Source organism: Egretta garzetta, unplaced genomic scaffold (assembly GCF_000687185.1).
Source record: "Egretta garzetta isolate BGI_Z169 unplaced genomic scaffold, ASM68718v1 scaffold297, whole genome shotgun sequence".
Classification (NCBI taxonomy): Eukaryota; Metazoa; Chordata; class Aves; order Pelecaniformes; family Ardeidae; genus Egretta; species Egretta garzetta.
The window spans coordinates 2,479,662-2,497,707 of record NW_009260410.1 but is presented as its reverse complement, the minus strand read 5'-3'; the positions used below and the strand labels follow the sequence as shown (position 1 = coordinate 2,497,707).

General features: G+C 39.0%; 2 protein-coding genes across 3 annotated transcripts in view; both read right to left on the bottom strand.

The window, feature by feature from the left end:
• The window catches only part of GTF3C3 (general transcription factor IIIC subunit 3), a 24,564-nt gene extending 7,341 nt beyond the window's left edge, over positions 1-17,223 (bottom strand). Inside the window, exons 1-16 of one of the 2 annotated variants that reach the window (XM_035899067.1) lie at positions 17,125-17,223; positions 14,447-14,649; positions 13,908-14,031; positions 13,209-13,400; positions 12,763-12,928; positions 11,562-11,709; positions 9,743-9,815; positions 8,648-8,734; positions 7,493-7,596; positions 6,333-6,504; positions 5,660-5,862; positions 4,942-5,043; positions 3,896-4,031; positions 3,030-3,267; positions 2,471-2,661; positions 1,670-1,794 (exon numbers count right to left, since the gene is read on the bottom strand). In XM_035899067.1, coding sequence (XP_035754960.1) covers positions 1,670-1,794; positions 2,471-2,661; positions 3,030-3,267; positions 3,896-4,031; positions 4,942-5,043; positions 5,660-5,862; positions 6,333-6,504; positions 7,493-7,596; positions 8,648-8,734; positions 9,743-9,815; positions 11,562-11,709; positions 12,763-12,928; positions 13,209-13,400; positions 13,908-14,031; positions 14,447-14,599 — 2,214 coding nt within the window. In that variant the 5' untranslated portion in view covers positions 14,600-14,649; positions 17,125-17,223. The remainder of the gene's footprint in view (positions 1-1,669; positions 1,795-2,470; positions 2,662-3,029; positions 3,268-3,895; positions 4,032-4,941; positions 5,044-5,659; positions 5,863-6,332; positions 6,505-7,492; positions 7,597-8,647; positions 8,735-9,742; positions 9,816-11,561; positions 11,710-12,762; positions 12,929-13,208; positions 13,401-13,907; positions 14,032-14,446; positions 14,650-17,124) is intronic. The other variant, XM_035899066.1, reaches the window with a different exon arrangement.
• The window catches only part of PGAP1 (post-GPI attachment to proteins inositol deacylase 1), a 45,110-nt gene continuing 42,329 nt past the window's right edge, over positions 15,266-18,046 (bottom strand). The window contains exon 26 of the transcript XR_004842617.1: positions 15,266-15,275. The gene's annotated coding sequence lies outside the window, so the exon portion shown is untranslated. The remainder of the gene's footprint in view (positions 15,276-18,046) is intronic.

The following is an 18,046-nucleotide window of genomic DNA, read 5'->3' as shown; positions in this document are numbered from 1 at the left end:
CCCCCTGTGGGCGGCCCCCCGAGCCGGGGAGCCCTGACGGTCGGCCTCCGAGTCTGGTAGACCTGACGGTCGGCCTCCGAGCCGGGTAGACCTGACGGTCGGACTCCGAGTCTGGTAGACCTGACCGCCGCCGCCGATGAGCCTCGGCGCCGGGTAGACCTGACGGTCGGCCGCGGAGCCATGGGTGGGTGCGGGGGGGCACCCCCCCCCCCCCCCCCCCCCCGCCGATGAGCCTCGGAAGCGGGTAGACCTGATGGCCGTCCTCCGCCGAGGTATACTGTATTATTTTACATTAAAATGCAGCATTTCGTTTGACACCAAAGGAGCCCTGGGGGAAACTTAGGAGGGAGAGATAGAAGAGGTGAATTCAGAAGGGAGGAATCGAGCACACAGCTTTTTCATCCTCTCCCGTGCCTTTCATTTTGTTACCACTTTGGAATGTTGTGAATAGAGGACTTTCGTTCTAGGGACCGTATCGGTAATCAGAGAAGATGCCTCCTTCAACATGAGGAATTAGTTCAGACACAAGCAGCTAACGATCATAATTTAGGTCACCAGTATGTACCTGTGGTTGAATTATTAATCAATCAACTACAATAGGAGCAAGAGAGGACGTAAAAATACCGAGAAGAGTAAGCAAGAAATGAGAAGGAAGGAGGGGACTGCACCACCGGAGGGTAACATAAATAGGACACTGTTCAAGTACTTTACAAAAGGAGAACATAGCAGCCCATATAAGAAAGGCAGGCTGATTACAGAAAGAAGTGGATACAAATATTGAAATTAGGCCAAAGTTTGCAAGTTCAAAATGTCTTAAGGTAGATGCTGACATAATTGGTCTTGTTTACAGACTAGCTGAGGACCTATAGCTTTTGTCAAAATCAGTGCCAGCTACAGTTTTTCAGCAATTTCAGAAGTCATGAGAGCTCAGGATCCTCACCATATTCTGCTGACTCTGAGCTCAGTGGCCACAGGAACTAAAAGGCATTTCAAGTTAATGAAAAGACTTAGTGGAGAGTCGAGAAAATTCCTTTCAAGATTCTATTTGGGAATAATCAGCCTGTGGTTTGTAACTGGATCTGGCAGATGAAAGAAAAATGTGAATAAGGAAGCTGAAAAATTGAGGGTAGCCTAAACTGGACTTCACAAGATCTTTACAAAGAGACCTGTAAGAGGCACCTAAAAGGGGGAAGAGAAAAGGAAGAAGGGGAAAAAGACCCACTTTCTGAGTCTGTAAAGTTTGCTTCAACAATGCAGTTCGTGAGCCATGTCCATGAAGGGCAGGTGGCATAGATTCTACTCTACAGCACTTCTTCAGAGCAAGGCAGGGCAAGAAGAAAGACTTGCAACAAAAATCCAGCCTACAGCCATCGAGACTGAAATTAGTCGTATTTTCACAAACAGCTGGCAGCTGCTAACAGTGATGTGCGTAATCATCGTATACATGCAGCAAAACAAGCTACATTTAACTAAAAGGAGAGAAGATTCAGATGGGTGTAGCTATGGTTCAAAAGCATACTCCTTCTGTGTTTGTGTTTCACCACCTCCCTCTTTTGAAATGCCGTATTAATTATAAAAAGTTACGTAAACAGAGTATGTTGTAGCCATAACCATCTGCAAGATACAAAGCCAGGAAACGCTACAGGTAAAAATACTCACACAAGCTCACCTGTACTAGAAGAGCATGCCTTTTCAACACGTATTTCTGAGAAGCCATGTGGATGAAAGTCAAGCCAATACAAAGACTGTACAGAGGTTCATCTGGATTTGCACGGAAGGCTTGCACGTACTGTCCTAAAAGCAAATAATGGAGTCAGGATGTTTGTTGTGAAAGGCGTTCCATAAGAACTTAAGGGCAAAAAAGAAAATCTTCAAATTAGAAGTGTGAACTAGGAAAACAAACAGTTTAATATGCCTGTATCAAAATATACAGGAAAAAAACATGAAAGAAAATTTTCTGTTTTCAGCACTCCTTGGATTCTGAAGGAAAAATGCAAACTGTGATGTAAAAATGTAAGCAGAAAAGAATCAGACACAGAAGGCAAACAAAGTCCTTGCTGGGACTTATATCCTGGAGGCCACAAATGTTACGTGTGGCATTTGGAGGGCTTGACTGAAAGTAGTAGGTTTACTTCAAAGGCCTGCCTAAAACATCCACTGAACTTTTTCTGCTGATTAAATTGTTCTGTTACTGCCCTCCTTATTCTGTATTATCATTAGCCTTCAATTATCTTTGCAAGTTGGTTATATTTGCAATGGGTGCTAAACTTGAAACACACCGGCTTAATTTTTATTAGCAAAACTCTTAGTGATGCTTTGATTTGCGTACAAAGTAATTAAAGCACCAAATTAACACTGTGAAGTCACCTATAATTTTCTGGTGTATGAAAAAAATTACTTTAATAAATCTTTCTCTGAAAAAAACATTCACTTGTTAAATTTGTTAATATTAGAACATTAATGACATTACCAAGAGCATGCTTGAAACTGCCAGATACAAACGCATTATGCCCATTTAGGACACACAATGCGTGGTTATCAGGATTTTTCAGCATTAAGCGGAGACAAAAGCGATGGTGACGGACATCCTGAGATTGCATAGTCACTTGATTGAATATGTTCCATAGCTGAGGTTTATTGACATTTTCCATTACCATGATTCTACAGAATGAAAAGCATACAAGAAATTAGTAAATGCTATGGTAAATACTGTATCTGCAACAAGAAGCTCATCAGTTTAGGGAAGACAACAAAGAAGAGACACTCAAGGAGCAGGTCAGTGACTCAGGCAAAGTTGAGAGTGAAAGACACAACCAATGGTTCTGCCCAAATCGACCAACCTACTGCATTATGCATTTTTTTGAATCAAAGGCTGTCAAGAAAGCTCCTTTAGTTTCAGTAGCCTGATCTGTTCTAGCGACAGCTGGAAAGCACCAGGCTGCCTCCTTTAGCAGTATTTTCAGCAGTATGACTATAGCCCCGGCGGAAGCAATTACAAAAGAGATTGCTCTACCTTCTCAGTATCCCACCTGATATAGTTGTATGCTTTTCTGAAGTTCTTGTCCAGAATTGCAGCAGAGAGCCCAAAGTATTCCAGCTCCTTGCGCTTTTGTCTATCATCATAAAACGAGTAATATTCCAATGAGGAATCCACTAGTAGCTCTGCCTCCTTGTATCGCGAGAGGTCACACAAGGAATATATAGCCTTCAGGAGGAGGTTCCACCAGTCATCTTTTGTCAGAACACTCGTGAGAACAGCAAAAATTGCTAAAAATATTGAAGTCAGTAAGTTAAGAAAATGAAAACAAGAGAGCTAAACTCTTAAAAAAGAAAAAAGGTGCATGCATCAAACTGATCTTTTCAAAAACATCTCAGGATTAACAGGTAAAATATTTACTTTTTTTGGTTTAAGTGCATGTGGTAAAACACCAGCAAAACACCAGTCAAAACTTGGGTACAAATGGCAAGAAATATACACAGTTCAAGTTGGAAGCATACACATGAATGCATGAAAGTTACTCTTCCTCATCTACTAAACGGTGCATAAGAATGTGTAGTCTGGCTCAACCAAGTCTGGGCCAGTTCAAAGTATCACACCACTTTTAAAGCATGTATTTCTATTATGTTTTATATTTTCATTGAGGTGAATGCTGGACCATATGATCTCTAGAGGTCCTTCTCAGTCTGAATGATTCTGTAACCTTACTATTTTCTCTGAATGGGGATTGTTCCCTTAAGTTCTATTATCTTCATTTTTGCTGCCTTCTTTGCCCTAGAAATAAAGCAATGTTAACAGAAGCTGCATGGATTTCACACACAAAATAGACACGTTTATTTCATTTTTCAGAACTCAGGAGTTCATCTTGTTGCTTTGTTTTTAATAAACATTTGTTACCTTTTGCATCGCAGTTTGCAGTCTCTTGGTCGTCATTGTCAGAAATTTTATCCCTTGACACCTTAATAAGATAGAGGTGCCTCTCTCCAGATTTGGAACTAGATATCAAACACACCTGAGCTCTGCTCATTGCTACCTAGAAACAAATTTAAGGGCATCATTTCAGATTACATTAATACATCCTATAACAAAGGCGGCTTTATGGCCAATCCAGCTTGCTCACGTCGCATGCCAAAAGTCTGCAACTTTGAAACGCCACAATAGAGCAAGATCATGGGAGAGAACGTTCCCAAGAGGAGTATTATCTCCGTGTTGCCTCATGCTCCAGTGCAAACTCGGCTATGCAAAAGAAAGGTACCAACTCTTTAAATGACTTAAAAGACTTTTCCTGGGATTGGAACTTCCCTGTATAAATTGAAATCAAAACTATTTGCATAGAGGCATAACAAGAACAATGCATTTCTGTATCAGATCCAGAAACATGTGGATCATCAGCTATTCAAGCAGGGTAATACAACTGTAACGGCTCTGACCAGATGGATAAAATTGAGGTCTAAATATTCCCCTCCCTCCCTATTTAAAAACAGACAAAAAACAATTAGCACAAACCCACCACCACTGTATTTACTGGCTATGCAAATTATTCTTTGGTCATTTTATCACAAGAAAATATTAACAAAAAAAGCAAGAAATTAATAAGAAAACTGTTGAAATAGAAGCCAGTATCAACACTTCAAGAAAGCACTGTGCCAACTGACAAAAAGGTAAGAAGCAGCTTTAGTGTTCAGTGTGTTCTGCGTACACTGAGAAACAGGGAGTTCAAGTCACTGTATTCAGTATTACACACACAAGTGGTCCTCTGTTCTGAACACTACAAGCAGGAACACCAGTACTACAGGCTCCCTGCAAGATTATTATCTAATGAAATTATGAAACCATTTGCCCATAAAAACCATTAGCTTTCTTCCTGCGTTTTTTTGTTGCTTGTCTTAACTGAACTCATAGCTGTCCAATTTCCTAAGATGTAGCTAGAAAGATTGGCTTACCTTCAACAGCATTGCCAGCATCGTAAGTAAAGTGTCTATGTAACCATACATTTTGCCTTGGGAATACAACAGTGTCGAACGATGGAGGAGCAGCTTTAATTCCTAGACGATATAAAATATTGTCACTCAACCTCTTGCACAGAGAGTGAGTTTATAAACCAAACAACTTTGATTCAATACAGTACTAATAGGATTGTAAAAGCTTCCAGAAAGCTGCAAGAATCTTAGCAGCAGCAGGTAAGATCTCCCTGAACTGCCCTGCAGTATTTACTGTTTCAAATTCCCAACTTTCAGAGAAATTCAGCATAACGCTTACCTGTAGTGAAGGTGCTGCTGGAGAGGGGATAGAGAACTTTTGCTACACCGTCAGTTACAATCAATAGAGGCCAACCCATGTAGTTCATATGTAGCAGCTGCTGATCAATTTGATGCAAAGTGATTGGCGTCAAGACTGGTTCTCAGTGGCCAAGAGCTTGTACATCACACAAAAGTAATCAGGTGCGACAGGGGAAATACTGATAAAATGGTCAGGGAGAAAGAGCCATGAGGGCTCACCCCTGCTACTCTGTATTGAATCACGCGCTGTGCTCTGAAGGTTCACCATGCTGTAGATAAGTAAGCCTCAATCCCTGGTCCTATATAGTTGATATCTTTGACCACTACCATAGTTTAGCAGAATAATATATCCTAAACTGAAAGCACAGAACACTTCACCCACCTGCTGGGCAGCGTTAGCATCCTGGGCCAGTGTATCTGGATCATACATTGGTTCCAGAGCCTCCAGAGCTTTTTCAGGTCGGCCCAGCTGCTGCTGAAGCGTTGAAAGTGAGATTCTTGCATCCAGATGCAATGGAGCAAGATCGACAACTTTGGCATAGCTCTCTGCAGCACGCTCCATGTGTCCCAAAGCCTTCAAGCACTCTAGAAATACCATAAATGACACGATACACTTAAATGACAGAAGAAGCAGAATTCAAAGCTTGCAGAATAGCTAACATACTTTTCAGATACTTTTTCAGTTAAAACCACCCAAAACATCCATTATTAAAGTGAAAATATTCAGAAATATGTACTGATGCATCCAGGGTCTCACTTTAAAGCATCATCATTTGACACAGGATAGAATGCAGAATAGATGCTCTTTCACTTACATGAAAATCAAGTATTTTTAGCTGAAGTCAATTTCAATCTATATGAAGAACAAGAAAATGCTCCATGACAGAGTTGTCACAATAAACTCCAATTATGGTTTTGCAAATGCCTATTATCATTCAACACGTGAACCTAAAATTCCAGTGATCTTAGATAAAGGTCCCTGGAAATAATACAATGCTCAGCATTGTATTATCATCGCTCAGTACCACGTGTTTAGCAGTCCTGCTTCTTCTCACCTGCATGCCGAAGCCAGACAACAGCCAAGTTGTATCGTTCTGAACAGACAAGGGAACTCAAGAGAGGCAGCGCTGAGTTGTATTCACCAACATCCAGAAATGCCTCTGCGACATCCAAATACAAGTCACCCATTTCTTCTGGATTTTGTTCCACCAGAGTGGTCAGAAGAGGCTTCAGGTAACAATAGCGCCCGCGCCCGTTTATTTAAAAGTAAATAAATAAATACATGCATGCATGCATGCATACGTACATACATACATATACACGCGCGCGCACGCACACACAAAGAAATAAAGAAACAATGCGTACACGCGTAAATAAATGAATAAATACATACATACATGCGTACATGCATACATACAGAGGCTTTTAAAAAAAACACACAAAACAATAAAAGCACAGATAACCAGCAAGAACATTTCTTTATGGTTATTGGAAGCTTACATTTTTATGCTATGATTTTTATCCTATTTGCATTCTGAACTACATTCCCTTTACTTAAATGTTAATTTAAAAGTGAAAAATAAAGACGTGAATTTCAAAATTCCTGAAAAAGCCATTTTTCTATTCTAAAAAAAACACACAAAACAATAAAAGCACAGATAACCAGCAAGAACATTTCTTTATGGTTATTGGAAGCTTACATTTTTATGCTATGATTTTTATCCTATTTGCATTCTGAACTACATTCCCTTTACTTAAATGTTAATTTAAAAGTGAAAAATAAAGACGTGAATTTCAAAATTCCTGAAAAAGCCATTTTTCTATTCTAGACATTTCATGTCCTACCCATCCATACATTTCACATCCAATGGGTGAAAGTGCCCATCAGTGAGGAGTGCTCTTTATGAAAGAACAGTCTTCAGATTTAGTAGAGCTTTAAAACAAAGCAAGAAGGTGCTCCTTAGTGTCCAAGAACTGGGCCTGTCACAGCACATAGGCTGTGATTTACTGTGCTTTAGTAATACTTCCACTGGAGGCATAGTTTATAAGGACAAAAAATAGTATTTCTGCTATTACAGGTTTGCTAGGTTTCTCTCTTGGAGTGGGAGGGAAGCAAAAAGAATCTCTGCAGCTCTCTCAACAGGAGAGACAGGAAAAATTACTTGCTTTGGTAATTTATTAGAACAGCCCCCAACTTCTGAGTTGGTTTACTTACATTGAGTGGCTCTAAGATGTTCAAGTGAACTAAGCACACCATCAGCTTGACCGTGATGTCTATGGGAACGCCCTCAGGTATGCAGCAGCTGACCTTCTCCACAGCTGTGAGAAGACAAAAAATTTCTTTCTGAACCAATAGGCTTTAACAAGCACTTCACAAGCTCCACATCCCCTCCACGCCATGTTCAGCTCTAATGAAGAAAATATGTTCTTATTGACTCTACCAAATGTTGGTGTAGGCCTGCCCTCTCCCTTTCTTCTATATCTTTCCTGATAGTTGGAACAACTTCTTCCTACTATCTCTGATCCTAATAATTTCCTCTGAAGTATCAAGTGCTATCAGTCTGCATCAACTTCAAGAGCAGGATCACGTAAGATGTGCTTGCTTCATAAAGCTTTCCTTCAGCAATTTATGCACCTGTACCCTCTTCTCCTTGCTTTCTGAAGGAAATGCCCTGTATTAAGCTATTTGTTCTCATTAAGCTAAGTCCTGTGTATCAGGGATCTGGCTGTATATGTCGTTAAACACAGCTAACAACAGAACTTTATGCAACACAGAGAGAGAATGCAACCTGATGACAATGCAAACATGAGGAAAAGTAGTTACCCATGGCAACGGTAGCAAATTACAGGTCATACAGTAAAACTCCATTATTATATTTCCTTCACGTGCAGCCATGACACCTCCTTAACTACCCTGTTTAAGTTCCCCTTCACCTTAATTCTTACACCAGACATTGAAAGGGTGATTGCCAGCAACTGAGAAAACTGATTTCCAACATAAGGCTTCCCTGTTAACTTCTACATTCACATCAAATTACTGCAAATCACAAGATGCAGATTAATTCATAATTCTCTGAACATCTTAATGCCCAGCATGAGAGTAACTACTCACCTACTGATAAATCCTTACAAAATGAGAATTTTCTTTTCAAGGTGGGTAAGCCCTGAAGAATGCTTTTGGCTTTGGTGGCTGGCTGGGTTAGAAGTAAGTTCTGAGTAAGGAAGACAGTGCACAAGCAACCTTTCCTGGATCAAGCCTTATTTCTCTGCTGTTAGAAATCTTCCCCGATTCTTGTATGATTGCAACCTGGTTCCTGAGCATATGATTCGTTTATAGATTTGTATGAAATTCAAAAATTAAATTACTTACCTGCAGTACTGGATTCAGCAGCTAGATGACTTTTGTCATCAGTCACTGCCTCCTGGCTTTCTTCAGTTTTTGCCGCTGCCCCTGTATCTTTTTAAAAAGATTAACAGATTACCATAGCAGCACCACCTAAGCCAAAAGTTACTCACTTTTGAATCCACGCTTGATTGGTAGCTTACTCTGAAAAGCGGACTTTTTGAAGGGCAGAAGAGCAGGAAGCATTCAAAAAAGTTATAAAGTAACACGAAGCAGGGAACCAAGCTCTTGGATAGCTTAGAAAGCTTTGTCTTATGAAATTACACACCCCAGCTAACTTGGCAACACTGTGTTTTAATTTCTAGACTCATTATAGTTTTGCTTCTTATAAATTACCTGTTAAAAGTCTGTATCAGGACAGTTGTTCATTGATCAACTGTATTTTTATCTGGTCCATTAAAGCAAAAAGCCAACAGAAGTATCTTATACTACATTGCGTTTGGACCGGATTGCTGAACCAACCAACCAGTTTAATCATAAAACGGACTGCTTATGGACTCGGCACAGTCTGATCATTCTACAGTCCAAACAAACATTTTCAGACTTAAGCAATGACTTTCACAAAGCAGGTTTCTCAGAGATGACCTACTTGATTCAGCTATAAACTAATATCCTGAGATTTCTATGCACCAAAATATTTAAATGTTTAATAACTGAAGTAGGATTGATGAAGAGTATTATTCTCAGGTCAAAGGTTGGTATTCTTGAGTATAGATGCCACTAAGCTTATCTAGGGTTTTTTTCAGAAGCTATTTAGCTGGCAGAAATAATTGGCCTGATGTGAACACTCTGAGGAATGTTTAGAACTTTAAAAGGCCTCCAGTTGCCTGGAGAGCAGTTCTTGTCCTTAATGAGTCAGCAGGGCTAATTGGATATCAGAGTAACTCCTTATAGAAAGCCGAGGTCATGCCATGTAACTCATTAAAAACACTGAAAAGTTTCAAAGGAGAAAAGCCTGTCAACATGCATCAAAATATACCCATGAGTTGAAAAGGTAATGGAAAGAAAGATGTCATATTAGACGAACAGCAGGGTCATACTAACCGCTTGTTAGCTACTTACCTTTTTTCTCCTCGGTTGGACTTTTTTCTGATACTTTCTTTTCAAGTACAATTCCTGCAAAATCTGTAATAACCTAAAACAGACAAGCAACTTGGATCATTTTAAAGATTTAAAGGATATATAGAGTAACCAGCCCACATGGCAGTTGTTTTAGACATCGCAAAAGTTATCAGAAGAAAAGCTGCATTCATTTCACATGGGGTTAGTTGACTAATATTGAGTTTGATCACCTTATATGTCTTTCTCCACTATTTTTGAACTATTTAGATGATCCAATCAGCATCTCTTTAGCAAATACAATGGTTACTTTCATCACAGCTAGAAAAGTTTTTAACTTTTATAGCTTCTTTTAATGCCTTTTGGAAGATTGAAAAAGAAAGCAAAGCACCAGGTAAACAGCTAAGCTCTCCACAGATCTTTCAGAAGTGTTCCACGGATTCCTCAGCCTAATACATTGCAAGGAAACCATGTGGTTTGTCTCAGTTAAAAGAAATAATTAAGTAAAATTCACAGCTACATACAGACATTTTACAACAGCCCTGGTCACACACATCATGACCCCAATAAAACTAGTCTGATTCAACAGAACAACTAGTTAAAAAAAAATAGAAACCAAAGACAGACAATTCAAGACCTTCGCTTGCCAATGGGGAGCTTCAAGGGGGGAAATGCAGAAGCGTAAAGGACCATTGGTCTACCAATATAGTTTGGTATTTTGTTCATGAATTGAAAAGTAAATACTTCAGTCATTACTGTTGCCAAACAAGAGTGATAAACACAGAGTACATGGCCCTGAGAGGACCATACCAGATGATTGTGTTAAGGTAGTTATTTTTTAAAGGCTTAGTTTACTAGCTCAAATACAGTTTCAGCTATCTGGGAACAAGAAACACCATCACAGGAATAGACCTGAGGAGAACCATCATGAAGAAACAGGGGAACATTTCTACGACTGAGTACTGTATTAATAAGTTTGGCAGCTAAATACTGTGTTCATAAAAATGACTGATTTTTAAAATGGGAAGAAGTACAGAGAAGGGTCAGAGGAATTGTTTTCAGGCTCATGATGCTTTGCACTGACAGAGAGAAAAGTAAATAAAATCCTAAGGAGCTTAAAAAAAGGAGGTAATTTAGTATCAAATGAGATATAGCAAATAAGAATGTTCATAAGGAGAAAGTCCCAACTAATAGCGTCTCTTCAATATATCTTAGAAAGTATAACAATGGCCAGATACTAAAGTCTTTCCTCTCAAAGCCAGACCAAATCAACCCAGAAACCTACTTCAATAGTGAAGGTTAAAAACCACTAGAACAAATTGGGAACAGAGAAGCGACCTTCTCCAATTCCTGATGCCTTAGAATCAAGCTGTATTACCTTTCTGGAATGTATGCCTGATGCTTAATGCATAAATTATTAGTCGTAACACAAGTATGCCAGATAAAGCACAAAGGTCTGCATTTGAACCATCAGACCATTCTGTGTCACCCTTTTAACCTTCAACTTAGAGAATGCCCTTAGCTGGTAGTACTCACTAAACCAGCTCGTAGGTCTTCGCTGGCTGCTAAGATTATGATAATTGTAGAAAAGGAGAGGAAGGATCCCAAAATTTTAAACCTGGAACAGCACACAAATCTATCGGCCCCCAACTTATTAAATCAAGCCATTAATTTCAAAGCTAATTACTGATCTGCTCTATCTGATCAGCTCTATCACTATAGAAACATGACCAGATTTAAGCACTACAGGAATATTAACTGTTCATGCTGGCTGGCAAAGAGATGCTGAACATGATACAGAAATGCATTTAATTCTCCATACCGCCAATGCTTTGTCATACTGTTTGGAAGAAATATATAGTTCAGCTGCGATGTTAACATCTTCCATGGAGACAAGGCTCTGGTGTTTAGTAAAGGCTTCTTCTATTATCTCTATAGCAGAGTTCACATCATTGGCTTCATAATAACTCCTATAAAACACAGGTATGAGATACTAAGTATTTGAGATAACTGACAATATGTACTTTGAACACAAGCAAAAGGATTTTCATATTTCTTTTATTTTTGCCTATTTGCAAATATTTTCATTAGCAAGAGTAAGTTATAAAGACAGTGAGAAAGGGGGTGTTTTTTCCTTCCTTACAACTGCTGACAATTTTTATGTATTTCAAATAATTACCGTTTTTTCCTCCCCTATGTGCTAGGACATTACTGGAGTTTTCATCACAATGTCCCCCACTTTGAGCCAGGTATCAATAATGTATCACATTAACCCGGTTTCAATAAAACCTTCGCTAATAATATTGTTACAATACACATCCTTGCATGGTTTTGGTGCATTTCACAACCACAAAGATCAAAAGACTTAAACTGCTTTGAAACAGGCCAATAAGAGCTTACTACAAGTTATGCATGAGAAAGCTGAGATATAAAGTGGTTAAACGACTTAGTAAAAACTACCATAAGAGAGCTACGCACTTGAACCACAACCTCTGTCTCAGGCAAGCTTTGGTGACTTGATCTGCTCTCATTAGCAGGAAAGGGGAGGAGGCAGATTTCCACTCGCTCCAGAAACGAATCACAAATGACATACAAACTATACTCTGTTACAGATGGTTTGTACTTCAGATTGAATACTTTGTTTCATGCAGATTTGGCGGCAATAAGTTTCCAGGTCTCTAGCGATATTATATAGATTAAAAACGTACTGTATATGTATATAACTATACTATTGGCATTTTTCCAGTAACCAGTATTTGCGTTTTATTCTCTCACTCTATGATAAATGCAAGACTTCTAAGATGATGCATTGATCCTAGTCAGGATAATTCCCATGTGTCAGGCTTTGGAAATGTCACAATAGCTGGAGGGTGCATGCTCGTCTGGGGGTCACCCCCAGCAAAACCACCTGCATTCCTTGATTTCAGCTACATACCCAGCTTGAATCAGCTGCAGAGCTTATTAATAACAACTTTTGAGAAACTCTGGAAAACCAAATCACAGTATTTTTAAATCCAACTTACTTTGCCATGTCTCTAGCCAACTGCATAAAGCGCTCTCCATCGGAAGGAGACAGGAGGTTCAAAATACGCCTGTAGCCATCCATAGCCATCTTATGTTCCCCCAGCTGTTCATACAGGCTTGATCTCTCCCACAGGTAACGCACATTGGTTGGGTCGTATTTCAGAGCTACAAGAAAAAGTGTATTAGTAGCCCAGTTTAGGAAAAGGCAACAAGGGATTTCACATTCATTTCCCTGCCTAAATGAATGTTAATGAACATGCATATGGTTTTTGTCAGAAAAGGACATCCTATATTAAAGATTCATTAATCTTTTACCAAAGTCCAGACAGAGGTACCAGAATCTTAGCAAACTGCAGCAAACTAAATTAGAAAGCAGAAGAAATCAAAATTATTGCCATTAGCACCTAACATTTACTTTAAACTATTAGAATGGCTGCTACGCTACCTTTTGTGTAGCAAAAAACAGCCTGTTTAATATTGTCCTGTTCCAGTGACATTTCTGCTAGTCTAACCCATTCCTCAGTATCACTAGGGTTTAAGTGAGCTGCAATCAGTTCAAACTGTAATGACTTCTCCATATCACCCTGGTCTTCGTAGATCATGGCAAGAGTGGAAAATGGCTCGTGAGCAAGAGGAGCTGTGAAAAGACAAAAAGAATGATTAAGAACTATTGTTTCAAAATCACCTGGAAAACAAATAACTTGCCTTTCTGCAAACAACAGATACCAGAATTATATGAAACATTAACATTGCTCTGTTTAAATTAAAAAAAAACTTGTAGACAAGCTTTCAATTTCCTTTTATAAATTATTAAACAGCCGGACTGAATTTAACAACAACCATTTATAGCATTATTCTACATTGTAAGTCATGCTGATGTTTGTAACTTGGTTCTACAAAGACAATAAAAGAAAACTGTGCACAGCTAAGCAAAGACCCAGCCAGAATTAGGGTGCTAGTTTGTTTTTATTATCAAAATAATAAAGGAAATGCACTACATATTCTTAATTCCTCACTACTTATGAAGTGACTTTCCTTGTACCAAGCACTTTTCCTCATCAGTGAAGCCACACTGCATTTCCCTGATACACATGGCAATTTCACCCCATCTTTACAGCCAAAATGTTTTGCCACTCTAACATACCTTGTCGAATGATTTCCATGCACATTAGAATAGCCTCCTCACGTTCTCCTCGAGCAAACCTGATATTGGCCTCTCCCATCAGACCCCTCAAGGCACGAGGAAGTTTGCTGCGAGGTCTTTTCTCCTAAATGGGAAAAAGGTATTATTTCTACTGAGGATTCAGCTGCACCCAAATTCAGGAGACATCAGTTACACTTGTGCTTAACACAACCTAATAACACGTTAGTTAAGTACTAGTGATATTAAAATGACTGAGCAAAACATTTGCTAATTTTTATAACTGACAGTTACTCTGATACCCAATACACAGTCCAGACACTGGAAAAACTCACTTCATTATTTTTGAAAGTTTTGAAACAGTAATCTACAGTATTTTTTTAAAAAACAAAGACAGGTAACACCAACATAATTCAGAAGTATCCTATATGGAATTATTTTCAGGCAAGTTTCTCAGCAAGTAGCCAAAATCATACAAATTGGCATTTGTGCACTATGCTTCAGGAGATACAGGGAAGTTACATGAAAGTTTAAATACTTGCTTTCATCATTTTCTTGGTCTCTCGATTAAGTACCATCTCCAACACAAAAACATCTCCAGCTGTGGGTTGCTCAGTAGTTTCTTCTTCCTCTTCTTCCTCTTCCTCTTCCTCTTCGTCCTCCTCCTCCTCCTCCTCTTCATTTTCCCCAAGCATGGACGCAAAGACCCGATGAACAGATTTACTGACGCCATCTGAAGTTTCTCCTGGTTGAGAAAGAAGCAAAAACGGTTTATGATATAATCAAGAATACACGCTGCTTATCAGGACAAGTGCAGAGAAAACGGAATTCTTCATAATTAGTAGCCCACTTGAAACAGCTATTCTATAAGAAAAAGGCCTGCAGAAATGCAGAAAAACTATTAGCAACCTCTTTGGTTTTAAAACTCTGCGTTATTCATCACCAACGCTTAGTATTCCCCAGCCTCTAACATTTTTTGGATATTTGAAATGAAAGCATGGAGGAACACACAGAACGAAGCAACAGTTTATTCAACATACAAGAGAAGCTATTAAGCAATTTTCAAGCGATGAACTGGTTGGATGGAATAAAGCTTTTTAGCTGAAGAGGCTAAGTAAGCAGACAATTATACTAAACAATAATGCAGCAACCAATTTTTAGAAGTAATTTAAAACAAGATCTTGTAACCATTCCATCCATGAGAATAAGTACCTTTTAACATGTGTAAATGCAAAATCCAGATTATTCACATTTCTCAAGAAAAAGAAATAACATTTTTAAAATAAAATATGATGCTATATATCCAAAATAAATATGTTTAAAGCATATAATTTAAAAATTTTCACTTCTTTTAATTACAACTTTTCATTACTAAATTAAACCAGGGTTATAACCGCCCATAACTCTATGTCTATGCAAATTATGAAACTATGTATTGTTCAAAGGTTCCAGCTGGAGGATTGGGCATCTAAATATTTAATAGAAGAATAACCACAGGGTCAAATTGGAACTGAAAATAAATCTATCATGTATTCCCTACATACAAGAGGGAATTGGGTACTAAACCTGATTTTATGGGGGGAAGGGGTGTTTGTTATTTTTTTTCTGACTTGGATATATTTGGTTGGTTTTATTCTGACTAGGACACTAAGCATCCAAAAATCAAGACTTTTCTTCCCCCCATCTGAAAACAACTAATTATTAATTAATTCCCCTTTTATTTCAGTCTCCTTGGCTGTAGGAATCATCTGAAGACTGTAGCAAATTAGCTCTGAAGACTTGTGTATCAAAGGCGATTTTAACAATGACCTTTTTAACATTTTTCTTCTGAATATCCTAAGTCTGGTTCTAATAGCAACTCTTCAAATAGTGATAAATATTATCAATGCTTCCTTGATTCTGACTGCCCTTGAGACTCCTGTGTTCTCTGTAGTAAGATCAGAGGTAACACTATCACACAAATCTATCAGAATATGTTTTTTCTTAGATAAAGATGACGTGCATGAAAAAACAAGTAACAGACTGAGTGGAATACAGAGCAGAAAAGAGCAGCTTGGAAGTATTTCAGAGACATCAGCAAAAAGAAGTGGCCAATAAAGAACCACAGATATCTGGCTCTAACCACACTTCAGTATTCATTTTCTGTCCTAGGATGAGGTCTGGCCACACTTTCAAAATCGAGGCATCACTGACGCACACTTTAGGCAAGACAATTTAAGGCCTATTTTTGATATTTAGGAAAAAAACCAACCCAACAACAAAACAAAAACCAAACAGAATTATGAGAATTTGTAGTGAAAGTATAAGAACCAACACAAAGATCAAACATTGCACTTTGCTATCTCACAGCATTGGCAATTCCATAAGAATACGCCCTGACCGGTGCACGGAGTACAGCTTATGAAAAGAAGGTGCCTGAAACAGACTGCAGCACTCTAAAGCCCAAGCTCAAATCCAGAACCCGAGGCATGGGATCAACAAGGACTGATACAAACTAAAGACTGAAGTGCTGCTCCTACACCTTCCTGCAAGTCCTTGCACTATGTAGGAACCCCAAGGAAGTCAAGTTTATTTTGCTAAGGTGCCTCAGGAGATATTACCATCCCACTAACTGCACAAAGCAAGCCAGCCAGGAAGTCTGGAATATCCAGCAGAAAATAAGGAGAGAAATAAATGTAGGCACTCTGAACATGCCAAAGGGAGAAAAAACACAAAGAGAGAAAAAAAAGAAACATCTCTTTGTAGCTATTTTATTTCACTTTGGATGGCAACAGAAGAAGGCAATGCTCACACAGTAGAATCAAATATTCTGAAACATTCAAGTCTCAGCAAAAGACTAGCGAAGAGATGAACAGGAAAAAAGCCAAAACAAAACAGACAGACAACTTTTTGAGATAAGTTAAAAACTTCAAATTATTTGTAACTTTAGCGTGAGTAAATAATTGAGACCATGTGGTTAAGAAGCCAGGAGGGGAAAAATGGAGGGTTTCCCAGAAAAAGATGGCCAGTTGGCCAGATCCAGCCCCTTAAAAACATTGAACAAAGTTAAAACCCTGGCTATGACTCAGATACAAAGATAGACATTCTAACAATGTGCTTCAATACCCATAGGCTCAAAAGAAGCTGACAGGTATCTATAAAAAGTCAGTTATCAAAGCGAAAATGCTTTCAATGACCTTTTAAATCTATTTTTCACAGAAATGATTACATTAACATTTACCGTCAGTTTCATCCTGGCTTTGGGATTTCACGGATGCTTTTCTGGATGAAGATGGAGCCTCTACATCCTCGGCATTTTCCTCAGCAGATGCATTTTCACCATCCTACACACACCACCAATATTAGTTATCAGCTTTATAACATGACTTATTCCTATTTGCCCTATCAGCATTAGACCACAGGTTTCCAGCTTTTGCACTGCTAGTGAAACAGGTGGAATAAGCGCTATATTTTAAAACGAACAAAACACGGCATTACTTCCTTTCAAGACATTTATATTCTTGAAGCAACTCAGAAGGTGACTGTTCACATTACTTTTGACTGAAGAGACTAGTCTGTTGCTTATTTGGCATTACAGTGAGGTACAATGACACAGCTGACTGTATTAAAAAAAGTTACAAACGTGTGACAATCTTTTTAGAAGCCTGCCTTTTTAAACACAGAATGAAATATCATAGAATCATAGAACCATAGAATGTTTTGGGTTGGAAGGGACCCCTAGAGGTCATCTAGTCCAACCCCCCCGCAGGAGCAGGGATACCGCTAACTAGATCAGGTTGCTCAGAGCCCCATCCAACCTGGTCTTGAATGTTTCCAGGGATGAGGCCTCCACTACCCCTCTGGGCAACCCGTTCCAGTGTTTCACCACCCTCATTGTAAAGAATTTCTTCCTTATATCCAGTCTAAACCTACCCTCGTTTAGTTTAAAACCATTCCCCCTTGTCCTGACACAGCAGGCCTTGCTAAAAAGTTTGTCCCCATCTTTCCTATAGGTTCCCTTTAAGTACTGAAAGGCCGCAATCAGGTCTCCCCACAGCCTTCTCTTCTCCAGGCTGAACAAGCCCAGCTCTCTCAGCCTGTCTTCATAGGATAGGTGCTCCAGCCCTCGGATCATTTTTGTGGCCCTCCTCTGGACCCGCTCC